At 37.1% G+C, this 25,417-nt stretch overlaps 1 protein-coding gene across 5 annotated transcripts; it reads right to left on the reverse strand.

The window, feature by feature from the left end:
* Window positions 1-147: 147 nt before the first annotated feature.
* On the reverse strand, window positions 148-25,009 carry LOC115951177 (general negative regulator of transcription subunit 3). 5 transcript variants are annotated; one of them, XM_031068361.1, is made up of 18 exons: window positions 24,651-25,009; window positions 24,419-24,550; window positions 23,436-23,552; window positions 22,753-22,755; window positions 22,452-22,502; window positions 21,989-22,078; window positions 21,747-21,893; window positions 21,415-21,525; window positions 20,797-20,853; window positions 18,700-19,422; window positions 11,538-11,708; window positions 9,918-10,083; window positions 6,646-6,791; window positions 4,449-4,727; window positions 4,222-4,356; window positions 3,948-4,129; window positions 1,895-1,999; window positions 148-467 (listed from the first exon to the last, which is right to left on the reverse strand). In XM_031068361.1, exons 1-17 carry the CDS (start codon window positions 24,741-24,743, stop codon window positions 1,933-1,935), a joined length of 2,670 nt encoding a protein of 889 aa, XP_030924221.1. In that variant the 5' UTR covers window positions 24,744-25,009; the 3' UTR covers window positions 148-467; window positions 1,895-1,932. The 5 variants fall into 5 exon arrangements, with proteins under 5 accessions (XP_030924221.1, XP_030924218.1, XP_030924219.1 ...); XM_031068358.1 differs by having other exon boundaries at window positions 23,436-23,573; XM_031068359.1 differs by lacking the exon at window positions 22,753-22,755 and having other exon boundaries at window positions 23,436-23,573; window positions 24,651-25,008.
* Between the last annotated feature and the right edge of the window lie 408 nt (window positions 25,010-25,417).

The following is a 25,417-nucleotide window of genomic DNA, read 5'->3' on the forward strand; positions in this document are numbered from 1 at the left end:
AGCATGGTAATAGTCGAGGGTGTAAATTGCATGTCTTAAAAGTCAACAGGCCGATTTAAAAAATTCCCCAAAGTTGGAGTTGTATCACTCGTATTTGTAATGTGCATTTTAACCCCAAAAAGAGTTTGAAAAGCACAGGAAACAATATTTTCAAGCTTTTAAGTACCTCCACCTTCATATTTTCCTTCCCATACAACTATTAGTTGTTATTACCTAAGATCCAAAGGAAATTTGTTTAAACATACTTCTAATATGATGCAATCGTGCTAGTTGAAATATCAAAATATGGGAACAATAACCAATGCATTAAATGCTTCAACTAAAAATCTCCCCTTGATTAACAGGCTAAACATGGATATGGAAAACGTTAAAGCCAAGTAACCTGTACCCTGACAAGAACCAGAGCAAGATTGATAATAATTTTGCACTCAACAGTTCCCAAATCCCAACCCAATTTCTGATGATACCTGCAAGAACAAAAGGCCAAAAGTATTTAATAATGAACTCCATTTCCCCTGCTTAACTGCTTGAAGTGTCCAAAGCTATTTACATGTGAGTTCCATTGAAAAAAAAAAAAGAGACAATCAAACGTACATAAACAAAGATGCAGAGGAATATTTTTCAGTTTCTACTTTCCGGAAAGAGACAAGTGACTTCAAAAATTTATGCAGAAAATAAAACAGATGAAAGAATATTCGATAAGAACCATATACATAGACAAATAGGGCATGGCAAGAAAATTATTCATATCAGGTAGTTAAATTGTTCCTTCGTCATTACACAGTCTCAGGCTCTCAGCAATCAGATTGCATAAGTTCAACATTTGCCGGTATTGAACCGAGATAATTGCATCAGTGTCACAAATTTGGATAGAATTCAGTTTGTTACCTATCAATTTTTTTTTTAAAGGATGTGATACAGATAACTATCAAGATCACTTTTGGTTCTGGCTTACATGTCAAAACTCTGGCACAGAAGTTTGGGGCATGGTTGTCAAAATGTGAATCGTATCGTGAATCGATTTTTGATTTTTTCATATCATGTATCGTATCGTATATTGTAAGATTCACAAACACTTAATAAAATTTATAAAAAAAATTATAGATATACATATATAAAGGGTATATTCATTATAAATTTTGAATAGCTAATGACTAATTTATTCATCACTTATGTAATAATATTTAACAAGCTAACTAAATAAATCAAACTAGCGCATGTTCATAACATACGTATTCAAATTGCTTAAATTCAGAAGTGATAATATATTACAAATGACCCAAAAATTAATTATATTTTCAATTAATATCTTATTCATAGAATAGAAAATAAATTTGTAAATATTAAAGTGAAGTGTAAGTGTGTACTGTGTAGTACAAATTTTGTAGGAGAAAGAGGCGGAAAAAAAACTTATGAATATATTATTTTATTAGGTTAAATTAAGTAACCTAATAATTTTGTGTTTAAAACAAGTCTAACAACTTGTTAGATTGAAATAAAAGTACAAATTTTAACAAAAAATACCATTTTAAAACATTTGTCTATGTATCATATAATACGTACAATTTTACGATACGTTACGATTCATTCGATACACATTGTATCTTGTATCGTACAATTCACGAGCACTTACGATACGCCGATACAATACGGAACTTTTTACACATGATACGATACGTATCGTACGATATTGAAAACTATAGTTTGGGGTGAATAGTCTTAAGCTGAATCAATAAATCAAAGGGAGAGAGAGAATGAACAAATGATGCCAATTTTTGTGATAATTTATGAGCAAGGTTGAGTTATAGCAGGAACATGATCAATCAGTTATAAGTCTAACTGACTGAAAGAACCGTTTGAAAACTTAGCAAAACATAGTTCACATGATACTAACCTGGAAGTCAACAACATATTTAATGCTACTTAGATCTTCTATACAATAAGTTCATCTTCAAGATAGTTGTACTCAAAAGTGAATTCTGTCTTGATCCTTTGACACCTGAATGGCAATATCCATATAATGAAACAACATGGAAATCACAAATACATATTTTAACTTAAAAACGAGAGAGAGAAAGAGAGAGAAAAAGAAGCAGAGATAAAAACAAAACAAAATATAAGTAACACTTAAAACAAGTGAACAAGAGGAATAAAGTATCCCTCACATCCTAGAACCAGGTAATGTAAAATAGAACTGATAAAAAGCAAGCTACAATAGCAACACACACACACATATAACTATGTATAGAATCACTCCTATAAAGTCTGTAGAAATAAGAATCTCAGCTCCATAGTAGACAACCCAAATGCCATTGAAGATGTGATTATTTCTCTCTCCAAATTGTCCACATAAAACAAATAGGGCTAAAATCCAAATTGTACTGTTCCTTTGCTGTCCAAAGTCCGAAAATTCCTTGCCAACAGAGGCACACAACAACCACCTTTTGAGGTTTCACCCATTTAACCCTAAATACCGTAAAGAGACAAGACCAAAGGTCTTTAGCAACAAGACAATGAAGTAGCAAGTAATCATAGACTCACCACTAGATTTACACACATGGCACCCATCTACCACAATGATCCACTTAACCAAGATGTCCACAGTTAGCATCCTTAGTATCCTTCACAAAGCTCGCCTGACAAAGTATAACCTTTTTTAAACCCTATTACCCCGAATACTTCTTCGAGGGAATTGCCCCATCTACCACAATGATCCACTTATAAGAAGGTAATAAGGGTAAGCCTACCCTTTGACAATTATAATTCCTACCACCCAGCTGATCATTTGTCCATTCTTTCAATCACAGAATCCCCCACACTACATGGCTAATTCAAGGTGGCCGTGGCCTTTTCTATGGCTAATTCAAGGTAGTTGTGGCCTTAGAGATAGGTGTGTTCACATGGCATTCTGAGAGGCATCCAGTCAGCATAAAATTATTGTTTTAATCTCACCATTTGCCACATCAGACTTTTCCATCCACTATTTGACGGCAAGGAATATTTTGAAACAGGAACAAAAGTTTAAGAGCCAAATGATACATTTGAAAAGTTAAGGACCATTTTGAAACATGATGCAAAGGTTAAGGACCAAAATGGTAATTAAACCTAGTAATAATAATAATAATATAACAAATATTTACTTTTATATATAAAAGCAAAGGGTATAACAGTAATGTAATTATAAAATTATTCCTTTCCATTCCTTCTCATAGTACTCCCAAACAATATTATTTACATTTCATTCCTTTCCATTCCCGATACTTATTCCAATCCATCCCCTTCCTATATAATTTACCCATTCCATTCCATTCCTTTATGAATTCTCAATCGAAGCGTTAGTTGGTACGCATGACTATAATACATCAAATGAAAAAATTCCAATTCTTGATCTAGGAAAGCTCAAACAGAAATAAGATTCCGAAAGCAAGCCCCCCACCCAGTACCCTTCAACCCAATACAAAGTTCCTAACTTGCCACCCACTCCCGATACTTATTCTCAAACCTCTTCCATGGTAGTCAATTGACCCCAATCATGGCCAGTTTTTGCTCCAATAACCCACCTACACAATTGATCCCACTCCACTACATCCACAACCATTTCCTAAGGAAGCTTGGTTAAGAGGAACTCTACTTCCTAACAACAAACCCCTCATTTATAACAAAGCTACAAACCACATTGCAATCCACAAAATGAAATTTAAACAAATAATCCAAAGCACAGCATAAAGGACCCTACTGTAGCTTCTTAATTCTAATAGCAACATGGACAAGCATGGTAAAAAGAGACAAACAGGTTAGAAGCTAGATAAGGTCCACAAACGATCAAAAGATTTTTTTTTTCTTTTTTTTTAGCATCTCTAAAAGAATGTAGAAATAAAATCAGACTTACATCAACAACAAAATGAAGTTTCAAACAAAAAAAGCAGAGAGCTAAAAAGTTTGCATACCATCCATGATGGGGGTCATCACTGGCAATATGAAAATCAAAGTACACATACGTCCCCTGTTCATATTCATCTGTGGCTACTTTTGGTTCCTCGTGTCGTTGAAACCATGTGTTATATTTCCTGTGAAATCTCCAAGATTGTTTCTTCAACTCTTTCGCAGCCAAATATTGTTGATAAGTGTTCTGCAGACAATTACTGACTTCAGACCAAGCTCATAGATATGGCATCACAGGGATACTTGCATACAAACAAATAGATACAGTTAGGTACCTACCTGTTGATAGTAAAATGCAAAGAACAGCGTATCAGTGTTGTGAACATCAAGACCTAATCGTTCCCAGAAGGCAGGATTATTAACAATTGGCGCCTGTACTTGAGGATAGCTAGGAGGAGTAATTGCAGGGTGCCTCTGTATAAGGCAAAAGAATGGAAGTTAGAAAATCATGTTCGAGATTATAGTCAACAGGGTTTAAAGAGATGAAGATAGTTGGGCATCCATACTGGAGTATAACTTCTTGCACGTTCCGAGTCTTTGGGCAGAGGAAGTTTATAATATGAAGCCTCAAGCATCTGCAAATTGTATGATTGATCATGTGTTCCCCCAGAGTTTACAGTTGACCCACCAAGGTTATCACCAATGGCACCAAGGTCAGAAACACTTCTTCGGCCAATAACACCAAGGCTTCCGGAAGGTTGATTAGTTTGCAAAGGTTGCCCAGGAGAGAGATCAATATCTCTTGGCACTTGAGCAGGCTCTATCAAAGAGCCAGATACCCCAGCCTGCATACAAGGATTTACGTGCAGCTGAGATCATTGTGACTTTTAACATTAATTTATCAAGAGACTATCACTAATGTATCATACACGATTTGTTCATTAAGATAAAGAATTGGCATATAATTCAAAATAGAGAAAAGCAATGGCTGAAACAAAGGACACTGACACCAGCAGATCTGGCCTGGATGAATATTCCGATGGAAATGGGAAAAAAGATTGGCATCAATCATCTCAACTATCAAATACAGCATGCTATTGCTAGTTATTAATAGTTCACACAAATCAACCATTCGCACTTTATTGAAACAGTACAGATAATTCATATCCAGCAACAAAAGAAAATGCCAGTCATACATACATGCATACCATGAATCACAACTATCAAATACAGCATGCTATTACTAGTCATCTCAAATTCTCAACTATCAAACACAGCATGCTATTACTAGTTATTAGTATATCACACAAATCAATCATTTGTACTCCATTGAAACAGAGCAGATAATTCACATATAGCAACAAAAGAAAATTCCAGTCATACCTACATGCATACATGAATACATACAAATTGTTACAGAAGTCTCCCAAGAAAGTCAGGTATACAGTATAATGGTAAAATTAATAACTGAGCAGAAGATTCTTATGGCACAGGGAAAAATTCACTTTCAACTATCACTCTCACACACAAACATAAACTTGCATACTTTTCTTTCCCCACCCTTTTGCTTTTTTCTAAGCAAGATTCAAACTACGCCTCCCAACACTACAAAGCCATTGACACTTGTGAATAATTTGATCATAGAAGCATGGACACTTCATTTGGGCTGCCGTGTCCATGTCCGATGTGTCAGACACCGGACACCATTGGAACACGCAAACACCTTTGGGATACAGCTGCAGGCATGTCCAAGCCTTTTTTTTTTATATAAATATAATGGGACATGGCCGGGGAGGTGTACTTTGGTTTTTTGGAAATTGCAGAGTATTATCCATTATTGCTCTTAAATTGATACATGCTTAACATTATATGAAAAAATAATTTCTTAAAAAAATATGTAATAATTAATTAATATATGTATCCCCCCATCATGTCGTGTCCTAATTTTTCAGAAATTGTCATATCGCTATGTCCATGTCCGTGCTTCCTAGTCATAGATACAAAAAGCTCATCCAATGATGCAGCATATCACCACCTTTAAGCATGTCTAAATTACTCAAATAGGAGAAATATTGAACTAGGTCAGCAATCAACATAGAATCTCAACTCCATCTCAGTCGGCTTTTTTCCATACAAGTACCATTTTTCACTTAAGCATCATCTCCTCAAAATCAATATTACGTCTGTACCTAGACATAATTTTTTTCCCTACTCAAGACTAGAAAAACTTATACCATCTCTATATTAATAGCACCACTCAGAACACCAGTTGCAGAAAAAATTATACCTCCCCCAACTTAATGGGACTAGACAACATACATCACCAAGAATCCATGATGCGTTGACTGTTGAGTTATTCAAATACAATCTTATAGTTGATGCTTTAAACCAAATACCACTTCTATGCATACGCATTTAAAAATCATGATCATTTACTTCTTTGATACCAGGTTTTAATAGGTTTTTATTATGATAGTTACTACAATTCAAGTATAAATATTCTTGCTTTACTGGGTTTATTATATTCATCATGAGCCTGGAGACCTATACTGAGAAAATATAGGGTGTCTTTCCAGTTTTGAACTAGAGGCTTATTTAAAGGAAACATACACATTAACCAACCAACCAAAGCATCACCAGTTTTTTCTGCATATCAACTGTATCTAAGAAATCAATAAAACAAGATAGACAACCAAAGATACTAATATATTATTGCTAAGCACACTAAAAGCATAATAGACAATTTAGAGATGTTCAACATACCGGAGCATCTATGGCATGAGAGGTTTTCAAATCATCGTCATTCATGAGATTCTTTCCAAGCCCAGAACCAGTTGTAGAGTCAATGGTTGAATCATCAGGTAAATTTTGTTGTTGCTGCTGCTCCTCAACCTTCACATGGCCAACATCTGCATCATACATAAACAAACATTAATCTGTTCTATTTCTATCAGATAGTGGTACAATAAAGGCTAGCCATAATACCCTGCAGTGGTTGCCAATGTCGCCAGTTCTTAAACCTTTCAAAAGTTCATTTTTGTAAATAGTAAGTTAAAAATATGTGTGCAATCTCAGCACATATATATACACATACGTACAAAAGAAACACTGATGCGAAGTATATGTCATGAAGGTGGGTAACATACTACAAGAAAAGAGGGAAGGCTTATTCAAAAACAAACGTGGCAAATTGGCAAGATTCCCAGTTAGAGCTTGATATATGGCATGGTGACTTGCTAGACAACGGAATGGTGATATTAGGAATGCGATCATATGTATGTGTATCTGATGTCAAGTAAACTGCCCCTCCCAGCTGGATCTTGATATATGCTCCATCCCAGATGAAGCAAAGTTTGCTTTTCAAACTATATATGGTGTGGGATACTGCTTCAAAAAATCTAAATCCTGATTTATTTATAATTGGTGAGGATAGGGATGTTTCTGTTTATTATTATCTGTCAAGCATCTGAAGATGGGGAGGATTCAACACTGGAACCTGAAGTAAAATTAGGATCGGTAGATTATCTGATGGGTCTATATGATATGTAATATCCCAAAGGGGATGGGGATGTTAGGTCAATTTGGAAGATTATTTGCAATGGAAACTTTGGTGTCTGTTTTTTTTATGAGGCTTTTAGAAGAACTAATCACTTGATGTTCCCAAGGAAAAGTATTTGGTCCAGTACAGTCCCTAAGAAGGTCCTCTCTCTTTTTTTTTTGGGGGGGGGGGGGCCATGAGCTTTGGGTAAGATTTCAACAATGAACGCAAAGAGTCTTGTAGTTCAATGGCATTCACTAGTCGCCTTTATAAGGAGAACTAGAATTCAAATCCCCCCCACCCCAACCCAGTTGTAGCAATAGAATTATCAAGAAGATATCAACAATGAATAATCTCACTAAAGGAATACGATTCTTGTGAATTTCTGAATCAGTTGAACATCTCTCCATTGCATTATTGCTAGGAAGTTGTGCTAACATAGGACACATTGAGGGCTATCAAAGAACATCTATCGACCATCTAAAAAACTTCTATACTATGCAACCAATCAAAGAATGCCTATTGATATCCCTCTCCATAAAAGTCACTAACTTCCAGTTTAACACCTTTATCCACATCAGCCAAACTAGGCTCTCCTTGAGACCGGACCAATGACTTCCATAAAGCCAGCACCTTGATGTGTGAACACAATATTGGATTGTGTTTTTTTGTGGGGCATCCGGCTAGTGCTTGATCCATAGGAATTTATAGAAGAAAAAGATATTGAATTTGAGGGAAGTACAGATGTTAGTAGGTTACACCTGGACCTAATTGAGGCTACATCAGTGCTCAAGTATAGTGAAAAATGGGCAAGATTTCTCACACTTTGATGGACGGGTGCAGTTAAAGAAGTTAGTCCAAGAGAATAGACATGTGTCTACGCAAACTAATCTATTGAGGATCCATAGCCAATCACAAAAATTTGAGACTAAAACTTTGCTGTTGTGGGGTCTTGATCAATGGCGGTTTCAGCAGAATTTTGCCAAGAACGACTACTGACAGCCTATCCAAGGTTCCTTTCATGGCAGATAATTCTTCAAACTTTGCTTCCACTGAATTCACCTTCTCACATAACTGGCTCAAAGTCCTTCTTTGTTCCTTTATAGTCTTGAGAAGCTTGTAGTCTTGAGAAAAAGCCCAAAACTAGGACTAATTCTGCATTAGTCATCATCATCTTAGATTACTAACCATTATCTTAGATGAGAAATTTTGTCCAGTGATTGCTTAAAAAAAAAGTTTATTTCAAAGATAATGGTTAGTAATCTAAGATGATGATGACTAATGCAGAATTAGTCCTAGTTTTGGGCTTTTTCTCAAGACTACAAGCTTCTCAAGACTATAAAGGAACAAAGAAGGACTTTGAGCCAGTTATGTGAGAAGGTGAATTCATTTTGGTAGGAATTCTAGCTTTCATACCAAATAGATGTAGGACAAATTAAGGGATTTTTTCTAAGTGTGGTTTTGGTGGGCTAAGGATTAGGAGGATTTGTAGATTTTGGGGTTTAGAACCCTTTTTAGAAGAAAGGTTAGGGATCAAGAGAGAGAATATTGGATTTATGGATGAAAAGAGAAGAAAAAAAATAGAACTCAACTGGCACTTCTTAGTGTTTCCAAGTGAGGCATCCAAGTTTCAAATCCCCCATCCCCATTGTAACTATTGAATTATAAAAAATAAAAATAGAAATCAATTTTTTATTAGACATGTGAACAGTATTCGTAAATAGTACCCAAGAAAAGAAAAGGAGAAAGAGAGAAAAGAAAGGGAGAAAAAAAGAACCCTAAGGCCAACATGCCTCAATACTCAATAATTTTATTAATCAACTCTAAATTTTTTTAGTACAATAAGACACTTATATAGACTATACTCTTGAATTCTCCTAGTAGAACTGGAACTAGGACTTTACTTTTGACTATTAAACCAAACCTTAATTAAATTAAATCAAAGTCCATACATGAAGACCCATAAACTAAATAGGACTTATTAATAGAAAAAAAAATGCACAAGCCTTGTTAGCTTAACTAGCACCTCTTGGTGTTTCTAACATAAACGTCTAAAGTTCAAATCCCCCCTCCCCCAACAATTATATTATCAAAAGAACTAAATGAAGAAAACCCACAGCCCATAACTATGACTCATGCCCAACAATTGTAGAATTACTAAAATACTAACTCTAGAATAACCGAATAAAATATAAAAACCTAATAACTAACATGGATACTTATTCTTGGGCTTTCTCTAACCATGCTATGGTTGCGCCATCATGTGGTCTTTTGCTTTCTCTTTATTTGGAGTGCAACTGATTCACAACCACCACCACAACAATATAAAACAAAAAACCAAAAAGAAGAAAAGAGCTATGGTTGCGCCATCGTGTGATCTATTGCTTTCTCTTTATTTGGAGTGCAACTGGTTCACAACCACCACCACAACAATATAAAACAAAAAACCAAAAAGAAGAAAAGAAATACAATAATAGGACTAGGAAATGAAAGGTACCAGCATCTTTTGGACCACCTGACATCAATGCCTGTTGATTAGATTGCTGATGGATGTTATTTGGCTGCTGCTGTAAGGTGGCAGAAGTAACATTATTGAGACCTGGTGCCTGAACTCCAAGTCCCAGACCAGCTTGAGGAGAGACAGATGAGTTTTGGGAATTAAACTGGACACATAATTGGATGTCAAAACAATTACATCAATCGTACAAAAAAAATCCAAAAAATACAGATAGTGAACATTTCAATTCAACAAAATATCCACAGTAACATACAGAATGAGTTCGATAATCATAGGAAAGCTCAAAGGGTGCATCCATGGAACTACTACTAAAACTAAAAGATATTGAAAGTAGAAAAACTATAAAAGAAGAAATGATAAACATCACTATGCATAGAAAAGTCCATTATCATACACAGTTCATTTAACAAAGACAATATCCACTATTTTTCTTTCTTTTGATAGGCAAATACAACCACGCACTTGTATGGGATTACAACCATGGACACACCCTCCACCCCTTGTTTATGGTGGAAGGAGATGTTATTTTGGTCCAAAGACATAAAAGGCAAGTGGCCCACCTATAAATAAAAAAATCAACTTTAAAAATCTTTAAATCAGAATTAAAACAGAAATCAATGGGGAAAGTTACATAGAACTTTGGGGCCATTGAAAAAAATTCAAAGAAAGTTATAAAGGCACAAAACTACATTAAATCCTCTTTCCAAAAATCTGGTATATATCTATCAACAGAAATTAGACTATAAAAGGATTCATTCAGCAGACCCCAGTCAACTGGAATTAAGGATTAATTGAATTATCCATCAAATAACACTTTTATGCACAAACAATTAGCCAAATATTTCCTCGCTCTTGCCAAACTTGAGGAGATTTTTGGGCAAAGAAACCACAATTTTAGCTCACCCTGTGTTTAAAATGTACAATTATTAAAAACCGCCCCCCATTAAAAGAATAAAAAATTAAGAAAGGTGGACAGAACAAAACCATGAAAAAAAAAAACAACTTTTTTCTTCAACATTACCTATTTTGAACCAAAACATGTACATATTATTATCATTATCCCCGTTTATTAACTGCTTACATATACGAAATGGAATTGATCCAGCTATAAGATGACTTGCAATATATGATGACACACCATCAGCAAAAAATCGCTTTCTATGAAAAAGGATCCACCTTTAAGGAGAATCCATTTGATGTATTGACATATCAAATTTCTAGATTTTTTTTTTTTTTTGGAAGGGCTTGCACAGTGGCTGTTCAAAATAATAAAAATATTCCCTATACTTTAAACAATAGGGTATGTGATAAAGTGGAAAACTTAAAGCTTAACCCTCTTTTGGGTCATAGAACAATCATTGTCAAAGAAAACACAAATCTGTATTTCGTGGGTGTATATGATATGAATGTCAAGTTGGAGACCAAACCTAATTTCTTACATGACATGCTGATTCTAAATTTTCTTCATACCATCTAATTAGTCACAAAACTGCAGTCTGAAAAATCTTGGTCAATACTAAATTTTCCCATGAGAAGTTGAATGTGGTTTAGAGACAAAACACAACCAAAAATATTGAAAGAACAAACAAGAAAGAGCACCTGCTGCAAGAGTGGGCTTTGCTGTTGAGCAGAAAACTGCTTATGATTTCCTCCAGAAAGAGGCGGCATGCTAAGAAGGGTACTGTGACCTTGTTGTTGCACTTGTTGAAGGCGTTGCACATATTTCTCCCGCTGATCAGGTGCAATTTCAGTTCTTCCACGAAATTGACCCTGAAAAGGAAGATAGCTTAGCTCCAATGATCATCCATGTTTTTTCCAAGAAATAACATCACACATCGCTGGAAATTTTATTGGACAATCTCATAAAGGTCATAGTGCAAATGTGAACGGAAATTCTTTTGCGAAAATCAACATCAAAAGGCATAAAGACCACTTACTTTAACAACAAAGAATGACAATAATGACCACATAGTAAAGAATTTTTTTTTTTTTTTTTTTTTTGATAAGTAATAATGATACATATTCAAGAACACTACCTTATGCAAAAAAACATAGGGTAGAGAGAAAATTACTAAGGGAAAAGAAAGAGAAGAAGGAAAAAAAGAAAAGAAAAGATACTAATTATACAGGAGCGAGCTAAGGAACATAGGGAGAAAATCACTAGAGATGAGTCCCCAAGTCCTAGACCAGTCAAACAAAGAGCCACTAAAAGAAGCCAATAGCTGGGCATCCGAGCTATCCATGTCCTCAAAAGTCCTCCTGTTTCACTCCCTCCAAAGGCACCACATTAAGCACAATGGAGCTAAATTCCAGATACTAGACAAATGCTTTCCAGGCCAATTCCACCACCCAAAAAGAGTATCCGCAGCCAATCTTGGCAAGACCCAAGAGATCCCAAAAGATCTAAACACCAAACTCCACAACCGAACCTGTCATTGCTTGGAAACAAAGAAGAAGCATCCAAACATGTAGAATCTGCTCCTCATCTGCATCGCAAAACAGTAGCCCTAAACCCTCGAATCAAACCAGCCCCTTCAGCTCTTTTCATCATCTTACTGAAGACCTCCATCATAACCAGAAACAACGTAGGAGATAGTAGGTCCCCTTGTCTCAAACCCCTCTTAACTCCCAAAAAAATCAGCTGGAGACCCGTTAAACAAGACAGAGAATTGGACTGTAAAGATGCAGGTGCGGATCCACCTACACCACCTCACCCCAAATCCCATTCTCTTCAACAAATCAAGGAGCGCCTCCCAGTTCACATGATTATAGGCTTTCTCAATATCTAATTTACAAATAACCCCCGAAATCTTACTCTTCACCCTACTATCAACACATTCATTAGCAATAAGAACTGAATCAAGTATTTGTCTACCTCCCACAAAACTATTCTGAGACTCGGATATCAGCTGATCCAAAACCTCTTTCAGTCGGTTTGCCAACACCTTAGCCAGAATCTTGTAAGCACTCCCCACCAAACTAATAAGTCTAAAATCTCGAATATTGGAGGCACCATTCTTTTTAGGAATTAAAGCTATGAAAGTTGCATTAAGAGATTTTTCAAACTTACTGTGTTGATAAAACTCTTCAAACACAACTAAGACATCTCTTTCCACAACTCCTCAACAATGGTGGTAGAAAGCCAAAGAGAAACCATCTGGACCTGGAGCTTTATCTCCTTCCAATTCCTTGACCACTCGAAGAACCTCCTCCTTTTCAAACCTCCACTCGAGCCAATCCCTCTCCAACCCTTGTATCTGATCAAACTCCAGGCCTTCCACAAAAGGCCTCCACTCCTCTGTCTCCTTGTACAAGTTTTTATAAAACTGTACAGCTTGGTTTGCCATCTCGGATTCGTCCTCATAAATAACCCCATTCACCTCCAACATACTAATATGATTATACCTTCTCCAAGAATTGGCCACCTTGTGAAAAAAATTGGTATTGTTATCTCCTTCCTTAATGCAAAGCATCCTCAATTTCTGTCTCCACGAGACTTCTTCCAATGAGATAAGGTTTCTGATTTGAGATCTCAACAAAACCCTCTCACCTAACTCCACTTCAGAAAGGCCATACTCCCCTTCCTTAACATCCAATAATTTCAAAGCCTCCAACAAGACTTTTCTTTGACATTCTACATTTCCAAACTCACTTCGGTTCCACTTAATAATATCTTCCTTCAATGCCCTCAGCTTCTTGGCAAGTACAAAACTGGGGCTACTTGAGAAGGAATATCAATTCCACCAAGAATGAACCCTATCCTTGAACCCATCCGTCTTTAGCCACATGTTCTCAAAACTAAACGGACTTTTCCCCCTTAATATCCCTCCTGCCTCCACTAATATTGGGAAGTGGTCTAAAATAGGACGAGGTAAAACCCGTTGGATCACATCCGGATAGTGATCCTCCCAATCATAAGAAACCAAAACCCTATCTATCCTAGACATCGAAGGCTGATCCGAACCACTCGACCATGTATAACTCCCCCCTTCCAATGGCAAATCTATCAAGCTAAGCTCCTCGATGAACTCGGAGAAATTCTCCATAGCCGAGGTAAGACGTTGTCCCCCTAACTGTTCGCTTGGGAAACGAACAATGTTGAAATCCCCTATGTATACCAATTAGCTCATCCCACATCTGCCCCTCAAATTATTATCATTCGGGCCATAAATCCCAGAACATGCCTAAATAAAACCATCCCCCAAACCCTGCCACCGAACTGATACGGAAAATTGACCCACCATTACCTCCAACTTTTCTAAAGCCCTCCTATCCCACATCATCAAAACCCCACCAGCTGTCTGATCCGCATCCAAATGCTACCCAGTCTACATAGGGACAACTCCACAAGCTGTAGAACAACTGTCTATCCATGCCCGCAAGCTTAGTTTCTCAAAGGAAAACTACATCACAATTCCACTCCCATAATAAATTTCTAACTATCAAACGTTTCCGCGGATCATTCAATCCTCGAACATTCCATGACACCATTCTTAACTTCATTGAAACTGTAAACTCCCTACTACAACCTCAATAAAGCAGACAAAGAAAACTATCTTCCATCATAGTTAACTGAGGAAATCAAATTCCTCAACTCCCTCTTCCCTTTATCCTTGGAGACAACTTTTCGGTGGGCAGCATCTTTCCTGTGCACCAGGTTGGCTGCTTCAAACTCCGTCTCGAGTCTTTGTAATAGCATAATACACCTCTTCTCATGCCGACACAAAGGGAGCCCCATCATCTTGCTAACACCAGGGAGCCTATGTTTCACCCAATTAGAAGCAGTCAATGTGTTATCAAACCTCATCACCTCAGAATTGCTATTCAATTCAGCCGTCACAACCAACCCCAGAGGATTTATAGTCATCAATGGGGAAGAACTAACCGCATCACCCAGGCCCTCATCTGCATAAGCTGTTCCTACCTCAGTCAATGCCAACACCGGCTGATTAGCCGGAAGGGAGGTGTCTAACCCCTAAATATCACTTGCACCCTCAACCCGACCACCTTCATCTCCACCCGACACAACCAATTCCTCAATCCCAATTCTTGATGAACTCAAAACGTAATTGGATAACACAAGAGCCCTGTCAACCTCTATTTCTGCCTTACCTAGTGTGATCGGAGGCTCAACGGCGCGAGACCCACCAGAAAAAGCCTCCACCAAAGTCTCCGCAGGGCATCCCATAAGCTCAGGTAGAGGAACAGACATCAAATCTGTCCTTGGGGTGTGGAAAAGATCAAGATCGGCACTACCCAATGGCACCAGTGAGTCCCCACCATGAAAACCATCTGACGAGGGATGACGGAGCTCCACCGATGCCTTCGCAGGACCGTTGTTCATCTCGGTTCGACCCACCGGGCTCATCATCGTCTTCAATGCTAGGTGTCGCGCCGTACCGGCCTTCTCTGATGGCGCCGGCGACACCTCAGTAAAATACCCAGCAGCACCAGTATTGTCCTAAGCAACCAAAGCTTCGTGAGATGCTTTGGACATCGCCGATGTGTGGGCTTCCATATTTAAGGAGCTTGGGTCACTCAAAGATGGGCTTAAACCCACTACCATCCAAAAAGGGCCAATGGGCCCAAGATCAGGGGTCACAAAAAGGCCCACTTGAGCTTGATCTGAGCCCACCACATTTAAGTGAACCCATGACCCACTAGGACCCCCCCCCCCACGTGCTCCCTCTGATCCCTAGTGACCCATATAGAACTCCTCAGTCCTCCTTTCTTCCATGACACACACCTTTTTCCTTCTCCATTCAGCTCTACAATCAAGCCTATTCCTGTCCAGTCAGAGTTCCTCAGTTCACCTTTTTTTCTAGAAACATGATCAATCCAATTTGATTTGAAATACAATGGGGATCTTTTTTTTTTCTACCAGTTTTGTCTTTTCAAAATTACATGCCTCTGTGCTGTGCCGAGAGTCCATCTGACCTGGGAAGCTCACCGGAGTTTCGCTCAGCAATCTATGTTCAAGTACTAAATTCTGCTTCTCCCCCTTTTTCTCCCCTAGTTGCAATTTCCCTTTACCATGGGCACTTAACAGATGTGGCTGATTTCTGTCCCTTACCTGCACCTAATGCCCGCGCACCGTATCGGCATAAGATTTAAAAGGATGAACCCCTGAGTTATCCTTATAAAGCCGAGCCACAAATTTTGAATGCCCAGTCCCACCATTGACATAGTTATCAAGTTCCAACAACTTCCTTAGCTCTAACCCAAAAACCCTCCATACATTCTTTGCTCTGCCTACTGGAATGATAATGGACCTCCTTGACCCTCCCACTTTAAGTTCAGTCAAAAGATGGAACAGCCCAAAAGAGTTGGAACTCCGTTGGAGGGTGTATGCTACATCACCATCCCTAAACGTATAAAAATACTTCGGATTAAACCCCACGACTATCTATTCTGTACTCTTCATCAGCCATTGTGCCGCATTCTTACCCATGAAGACCGACTTCATGAAGTACCTACTCTGCTCAAAGATCCTTAAAGAAATATACCGTCCCCCTTCCTCTACCACCAGTTGAAAAAAATTGGATTCAATACAAAAACAGCGAGAACCACCCATGCTCCTACACTATGTAGCACCTAAATAATGCACAGACTCTATCCACAAGTTCTCAGAATTTAGAGAAAGTGGCCACAGGAATCTGGAGATTTACCCATATAGCATGTAGCCCATTGTTGTCTCCAAAGAATTTTTTTTATTGGTAACTTTACACAAGAAGTAGGTTTTGAACTCACAACCTTCACCTACACCCTTTCTTATGGCCCAGAGGTGCCATTTGAGCTAGACCCCATTGGCACCAAGTACACTAAAGAGGTTAGGGTTGTCATAACTCTACAAACAAAGTGGAGAAAAAAAAAAAGATACCTGAAGTATCTTATAGTAGACAGTAATGTTGCGAATACTCATACTACTTGCAAAAACAGTTCTTTAGTAAATAATTTGGAGTATTTGGAATAATAGACCACAACTGAGCTAGCTTGAAGATTTCCTCAAACCTTAGTGGCTACCAAAGCATCAGAAAAATGATCATCATTCGCTAATATGATGAATTCATGTCCAAATTACTATCAATGTTAAAGCATTTTGTGTGTAAGCCTTGTGAATAGTGGAATTTAGACCAAATCAATATTTAAGCATTCATTAGGATTCCTGCTTCATTTAACACATTTTTTTATGATACTAGTCACACAAAAACCCATGCATACACACATAGAGGTCCAAAATGGAAACTTCAGACAGAACCATTACTGGTGAAACTTAGGAAGATCATAGTAAAGCAGCACTATATACGCAGAGATCCAAATGCAATGGTCCTAATAATAACTGTTAAAAAGCCTATTTTAGAACAAAAAAGCAATAGTTCCACAAACTGTTAAATTGAACAATACATATGAAAGCCTTTGCTTGTACAACTATGAATTTCCAGTGAGCATAGCTACTTAGAGTGCGTTTGGGAAGCGCGTTTTGCGCTTCCCAAACGCACGTTTGCGTTTCAAGATTTTTTTTTTTTTTTTTTTCAGCGAATGAACAGTAAAAGTACTGTTTATGTACTGTGCGGGAGACAAATTTTACTGTGCATATACTGTTTGTACACTGTTCATGGGACCCACAATCACTTTATTCAGAAAAAAATATTAAAACTGGGTCCCACGGTACTATTTACACATTTAAAAATTATTTTGCTACAGTGTTTTTCAGTTTTCAGTTTCAGTTTTCAGTTTTCAACTGTATCCAAACGGACCCTTAGTATAAAACTCTTTTCCTTATTCTTTTTCAAAGCTGCTGCAGTGAGACTAAAGCATAACTGAGGTATGACACAGGATCTAACAAATTTTCCCTAAAATTATTACATCTTTTTTTATTGATCAGTAAGTTAAATGTACAGTAGCAGGTATTAAATGAACAAGAATATGTATTATATTTTTAACTACAGATATTTTCTGACAACCCCCTATTAGCCTTCCCCCAAAAAAAAAAAAAAAAAAAGTTAACAGCCAGACATCAACCACTCAAAATCAGTTCAGGTTAGACAAAAGATGGGCATGACCACTTTAATCACCTCTTATCTTACAACCTCCACTTGTACATCAATCACCAACACTACCACCACCACCAAACAGAGGTAGAGCACAGTGACACATATCACCTACATTGTGACAGTAAGCGAGAGGCCCCCCCATCCCACTTCAGGACAGGTGCACCTTAAGTGGAATACTTTCATTGTATATTTTTATCTTATCTGCCTTTTTTTTTCTCTCATTTTCTCTTGATTTCATCTATATTTCCTTCTAACTCTGCCTAAGCCTGTGCTTAGTATCACAAATTTTGTTCAGAGACAGTTTCAAGCCCAATAAAAAGAAGGGTTGTGGTAGGTTGACAACTATCATAAAATTTAGTCGCTCTATTATGAATGGATGTACTACTTGAGATGGTTTGGTAATGTTCAAAGGAGGGTAAAATTTGAAAACAAGGAGAAGGGAAAGAGTTTAATACCCCCTCAAGATAAATTTTTTAAAAAAATTGATAAATTAAACGCAAGAAATCAAATATGATTCTTCTTTTCTTTTTTTTTCTTTTTGTTGGTGGGGGTGGGGGGGTGGGTGTGGAGGTTGAGGAGTGAAGGAAAGGGAGGGGAGGAGATCCGTATAAATCTTACACAAAAACAAATTATAGATAAGCTACTCTACAAGCCCATACTCAGATGGCCATCAAAGATAAGCATTTAAAAGGTACAAAGTAACATACTGCTTCATTCTGATTCTGAAAGGTACTTCCAGTCCTCCACTGCATACCAGGGACCACAGGAGGGGAAAAGATTCTGCCACCTATAGTTACAGGATCACCAACATTACTAGTATCAATCAAGCCAGTTCCATCATTTGCCTTGGCAGCCTGAGGCAAAATAATTCTATTACTTAGTGGGGAAACCAAAGGCTGCACCATGCCACTACTCCCAAGTCTCTCATCAGCTCCTAAAATGTTTCTCTTTGCCATGTCCGAGGCTGTAGGGACTGCACCAACAGCTCCATTGGTAGGAACTACATTGCTAGGACTAAGAGGAATACTAGCTGATGGTTGGCTGGAGAGGCCACCTCTACCAATGCCCCTTACAAGTCCAGTATCAGAAAGAGATGGAGATGATCTGCGGCCAGGAAAACTATCTTCTTCCTTTGCAGCAGTAGGCAGACTCAAAGGAGAAGAAGAATTGACAGGACCACTGTTCTCCATGGCACCTCGAACAGAAGCTGAACCTGGAAGGCTCACTGTAGCAGTGGAGACGCTGGATAAATTATGACCTGGAAGAATAGGGGTTGCATGACTCCCAACTGGTGTTGATAATGCAGAAGAACCAATTACACTACTTTTGGCAGGTGGAGTTCTTGCAACAGTATCAGAATTACTATCCTGGGAAGCTGAATCTTCAACTTGCTCCTGGACAACACCCTGCTGATTAGGGGCAGCAGTGGCCTGGAAAGGAAACCATCACCCTTATTAAATGAGGAAAAAAAAAAAGTAATTACAAAAGAGAATGGGGGGTGGGGCATCAAAAAGCCATATAATTATACATAATAAAAGTCCAGCTCAAATAATAAAAACTCCCATGTATGAACCAGAGTTATTCACAATAACACAATGATAGTTGTTAATCCACTCAAAAGACTTCCTAACCATCCCAGTGAGAAAGGGAGGAGGAAGGACTTATATGATATCATATGACCAAAAATCTAATTAGTATATGGTTAGATGGCACCTCCAAAATGAATATAACACATATATAGGACTATTTGACATCAAAACTGAACAAAATTCCAGCAACAATAGTCTATACAATTGAAAGGGACCCTTCAACTAGATGCACTTAACCTGCAACAATATAACCCACATTTTGTCACATATTAAAACTTAAAAGAAAAGAACAGCCGCACCCGCGCCCCGCCCGGGGGGGGGGGGGGGGGGGGGGGGCAGGGGGGGGGGGGGGGGGGGGTGGGGGGTGGGGATGATGTGTGGGATGGTTCTCTGTATAATATAAATAAATTTCTTTGTTAATTCCAATGCGAAAATTGGAAGATGTAGTGCGTTGACCAAACTGAAACTTGAAGGAACCTACTACTAAACATGCCTTGCCTCTTTTTTTGACCATCCTACTTACACAAATGCTCTCAAGTCTCATATGAGGAGCAAGAATGGGGGCTTTTCCGCAGTTACCACTGTCCTTGAGAAACCCAAAAGAACTGCCATCATGGCGGACTGCAGCATTGCTAACATACAAGCATGCAAGTTAACTAAGTTAATAAGAAATGACCATTATCAATCAATTAATCTGGGCAGTGAAAACCAACATTTTCAATGGCAGAGCCCTGGGAAGCTCCTACTAATTGGGAGCTTACAGTTTCATGCTCTATTTCATGCCCAGATGGGGGGTTCTTTTCAGCCTTCCTTCACAGTACTACTTCACTATCAATCAGCCCCAGAAACTTTGGCCTCGAAGGTGGCCCTCACTGATTCATATGGGATTCCATGTGCCCCATGCTACACTAGGTTATGACCTTTCTCACGATAAGTGAAAGGAAGAACCATTTTTATATTAAAAAAAATCTAAATGTTTTTCCCATCAAACCTAATGAATAATGCTCCTGTAATCAAAACAGTGAGAGTGCAAAGCTAGACCCTTTTTTATTGGTAAGTTACACACACATCCAGCGGGTTTTAAACCCACGACTCACCCTTCACCCATTGTTGTAAGAGGAGGAAGTTCCATTGAGTCAAAAGTCATTAATCCATACCTTCAACCATATTGGTTCAGGATTAATGTCTTTGTCAAAGATACATAGAAACACTTACAGGCACTTGAGGTGCTGATGCTACCAATGATGTCTTCAAGCTAAGAACAGGTGTACCCTGCCAAAAACACAATTAAATTGGGTTTTCAGAGAACCTAATGCATCACCTCATGTCCTAAAGTTCAGAAATACTAACCAAAATGAGAGATATTTTGCCAAAAAAAATGGTAGGGCACTCCATAATAGACCAGGAAATGAGTTAAAATACCATAAAGAACAGAAAATTGAATTAATTGAATCTAGTACTGTCAAATCAATATGCCCTGAAATCACCCAGCCAAACTCTGATTTTGCACAGTTCTGGCAATCAGAAAAACCAACTCAACTTGGCCTTTACTGAAGCTTATGTAGTTATGGCAAACTCTATTACTAGACAAAAGGTTAATGTAAAAGGATGTCAGCTTCTCCAACTTATCAACAAAATAAATAAATAAATAAAGATGTCAGCTTCTCCAAGTTAACCTATAAATCAACCTCAATTGGAAGAGATATTAAATCAATCGTTTTAAAAAATCTACATTACAACAGCTAAGAAAATATCTTCCAAACTTCAACTAGATATTCGAAATCAGAAAATACATACTGTGTGATAAAATAAAATAAAATAATAAATAATTACCTTAACAAGACTGGGAGGACCAATTGCAACCAAATCTTCAAGAGACTCCACCTTGTCTAATGGTAACGTGATGTAAAGCTCGTCAACATCACTAAATTCATCAAAATCCTCCTGCCAAAAATTAAAAATAAAAAAGTTAGTCAAAATAACTCTGAAATAAGAGATATAAAAGGAAAGGTTAAACAAATATTCCTGATTAAATAGGATATCACATGGGTAAAAAATTAAAAAGAGGCATTACAGAAACTCTTGACAGAGTGTATTTAATCTAAATTATACAGCTTACAATAGCAATGAGAAGAAAACAAACTTGAATATGAAGCACTACAGACCTGATTACGGTCCACATAGTCTTCCAAAAAGTCCTTAACATCATTAACCTGCTCAGGACTCAGTTCATCATTATCCAGTAGCCTCAAGATTAGTTCCAACTTCATAATATGAGCCTTGTGCCGGGTAATGGATGTCTCTAAATGTGTCTGCCATACAAAAAAACCAAAAACTGTTGAGGCTCAGGAAAAAAAACAAAACAAAACCAACAAAAAAACATTTATAAAGTATGTGTTTGTCCTACCAGTCTTGGTGGCCTAGTCTTTCCCTTCTTAACAGATAGCCCCTCCAACTCAGCTTCAAAGCTATCAATCTGAGACTCCAACTCCCCAACCTACTTAGGAACAGAATACATCACAAAATTATTTACTGAATAATATTTCAGATAGATACAATAACAAGAGTACGCAATCTGACCATGTAAAATGTAAAATTTATGTTGACAGATCAACATATTGTAGATTTTCTAAGAAGTTGCACTTACTAAGAAGGACCAAACAACATGGTCCAAAAAGAGTACAAACAAGTAACGAAACAAACCATCGAATACATGGTGGAAAAAACAAGCCGGTGACATTTAGCACGCACCATGCACAACACATGTAAGCTAGTAATGAAACAAGTCAGTAAATATGCATGCAGCATTCACAAACACATACAAGCTAGAATTAGACAAGTCATATGAATCAAAAGGCTTAATTTCATACCACAGTGTTCAACCAATCTCTTGTCTCTGATTTAGCCTTCTCCCTTGGATCCTATCACCAAAAAATATAAGTAAAGTAAAGTGATCTGCAAAAACTTTTCTAGCAGATTATAGAACTACATACACATGCTTTTAATGGGTAATAACTATTTGTTTCACTTTAAGATGTAAAGTACAAGGTACACTTTATGTAAGAAACAAGAAAATGATTTCTAGAAAAAAAAAAAAAAAAAAAAAAAAAAAAAAAAAAAAAAAAAAAAACATAAGAGATGATCTTGTGAATTCAGGTGAAGATACTCCACCAGCTGCAAAAACAAACATTAACAACTACTAAGTTTAACAAAAAAGACCTGAATAATATGCTATTTGCAAACATTCTCCTATTTATCCTTCTAAAAAATGCATAACTGTGACATGAGAGGCAAAACAAGATCTACAAGTATATGTGGAAAGAAAATGTTGGAACCAAAACAATTCTCAACCCCAGATATCTACACTATCAAATTTGCCCATGGTTAGACACTGCACCAAAAGCAATACAGCTCCAGGAAAGGTATAGTTAATTTATTCAATGGTGCCACCTCAGCAACCACTTTCACTATCCAAAATTGCTCCAGAGGAAAGGAAGTTCTAGAGCTCTAACCATACATACAGATATACATATTGAAGAGAGAGAGAGAACGTGTGACAAGAAGCACGTGCATTGTGTCTGTCACCATCAAGCAAAAAAGAAGGCAAACTCTCATATTATGTTAGAAAAAACTGTATTAGCATATGCAAAGCTAGCAGACAAAGGTGAGCAATTTTCCCATTATTAAAATTGGACAAGACACAGGTCATTGCCGCTTGCAGATCTGTCATCACACTAGCCCAAAAAAGAAAGTTTTCAATTTGGAAGGCCACTTAAAAATCTTACAAACAGCATTTCTCAACTTTAACACAACATCAGGTCATCAGGCAAGGCATCACAAAATGTACTGCTTACAGTTTTAGGTTGTTGACCCAGTCCTTCTTTAGAAAATGCTTTTGTCTTAGTCTCCTTTTCACAGATCTTAAATCTTTCCATTTCACGCTCAATAAGTTTGCGAGCATCCACCAGAGCCTGCTCATAAGAGGCACTAACCTACGTCAACATGTATCAAAAGAAAAAGAATTAATTGTCATCTTCAAATCAAAAAGTACAAATCCAGAATTGCAATATTAACATGTTTCAGATCAATATATCATAGTCTACCCAACAACAACAAAGATATTTTTGACATGTTACAAAGATTAATTGCTAGTTTGTTACTCTCACACACAACCTAGAATTATCTCATATTAAACTTAACACTCATTTTTTCAGTGTGATCAAACTTGATAAGATACATTTGAACTCATTGGTGACAACCAATACCCAATAGTACTAGGCATACTTACTCTGAACACAACAATTCCGTTAACTACGTGCATTTCCAACAAAAGGAGAAAGTTACAAAAAATGCTAAACTACTAATTGCACCCTTATAACTTCTATTCGTTTTTAATGTAGTCCTTCTGTCCACTTCTTCTTCTTTTTTTGATAAGTAAGACTACTTCATGCAATCAAACAAAGTGCCTACGGACGAGGCAAGGAGCTGATCCCCCCAAGCTCTCCACATCCTCAAAAGCTCCCTCCAAATACACCTCATCAAACACGACCGTGTCAAATTCCAAATGTCAGACGGTGTCTTCCCATTAGAAGGGTGTCCCAAAACAACACAATTTAGGTATTTTTTTTAATTTCTAAAACTAAGACGTTTTTAGGTCACCTATCAACACAATGTGACAGAATTAGAAGGAATTACTAACATTGAATTAAAGTAAAATTTATAGGACTGAAATCAATAAATCATGAAGTTACAGTACTAGATTGAATTTCGAGCAAAGTTAAAGTGTGTAATTAATAATTTAGCCAAAAACACAAAATTGAAAGAGAAAGAGAGAGACCTTCTTGTCCTTGATCTCGCTAGACTGAATCCATGTCTTGATTTGGTCTCTGTACCTCTGTAATTTCTTAATCTCCTTTTTCAAGTCCGCCTCGAACTTCTCCTTCTGGTTCGCATTATCCGTATCGTAAACCTAAATTTCCAACAACAAAAAATAATAATAATAATATCAATCAAAAATTCGAAGCAATTGCTGCATTATTATCACAGCGCAGATTGCGTGAATCGATGACCTTGTTCCAAATACTGTCGAACACATCGACGCCTTCTTGAACCTTCTTGAGAACTCGATCTATCTCGCCCTGAAGTTTGCGGCTCGCACCCATTTCTGGTTCCGAAAATTGTCCAACCAAGAATTCTCAGGCCAATTCTATCATCTAAATCGCAAAGATTGTTGTGTTGTTGTACTTACTAGTACGATTGTGATTTCGGTTACTTTTTCTTTTAGATTCTAATTCTAGGGTTTTTTTTATTAGAATACTGTTTTTGGTTTATGGTGCTTTGGAAGTTGGGATGGGAGTGTTGAATTGATGGATAAGTCGTGGGAATGGACATTAACGACAGATGTTTAGGCCCAAAACAAAACTCTCAGAAATCAGAATTTGAGGCCGCATCACTTTCTGTACTTTTTCATATTCTATCCGTCTTTCAATCTTTTTACAGCTCTTTTTTTTGGTGTAAAATATTTCTTTCTCCAAAACTTTTTTTTTTATTTTAAAAAAAAAAGTGTTACCTATATCACATTTTTACAATAAATTTTAATAGTAAATTGTTATTGGTTATAATTTAAATACACTACCAAAATTACTTGTTTATCCAATTACGGCCAATAACAATCTTCCATTTAAGATATGTTATGAAAAATTTGTGAAAATATTGTGAATATAGCATTTTTTAAAAATTTTTAGAAGATATAATTTTTTTTTGGAATTATATTTCTTTTTCTTTTTTTTTTTTTTTGATAGATGGAGTTATATTTCTTGATAATTATTTTTAGAAG

The sequence above is a fragment of the Quercus lobata genome, chromosome 7 (assembly GCF_001633185.2).
Source record: "Quercus lobata isolate SW786 chromosome 7, ValleyOak3.0 Primary Assembly, whole genome shotgun sequence".
NCBI lineage: Eukaryota > Viridiplantae > Streptophyta > Magnoliopsida > Fagales > Fagaceae > Quercus > Quercus lobata.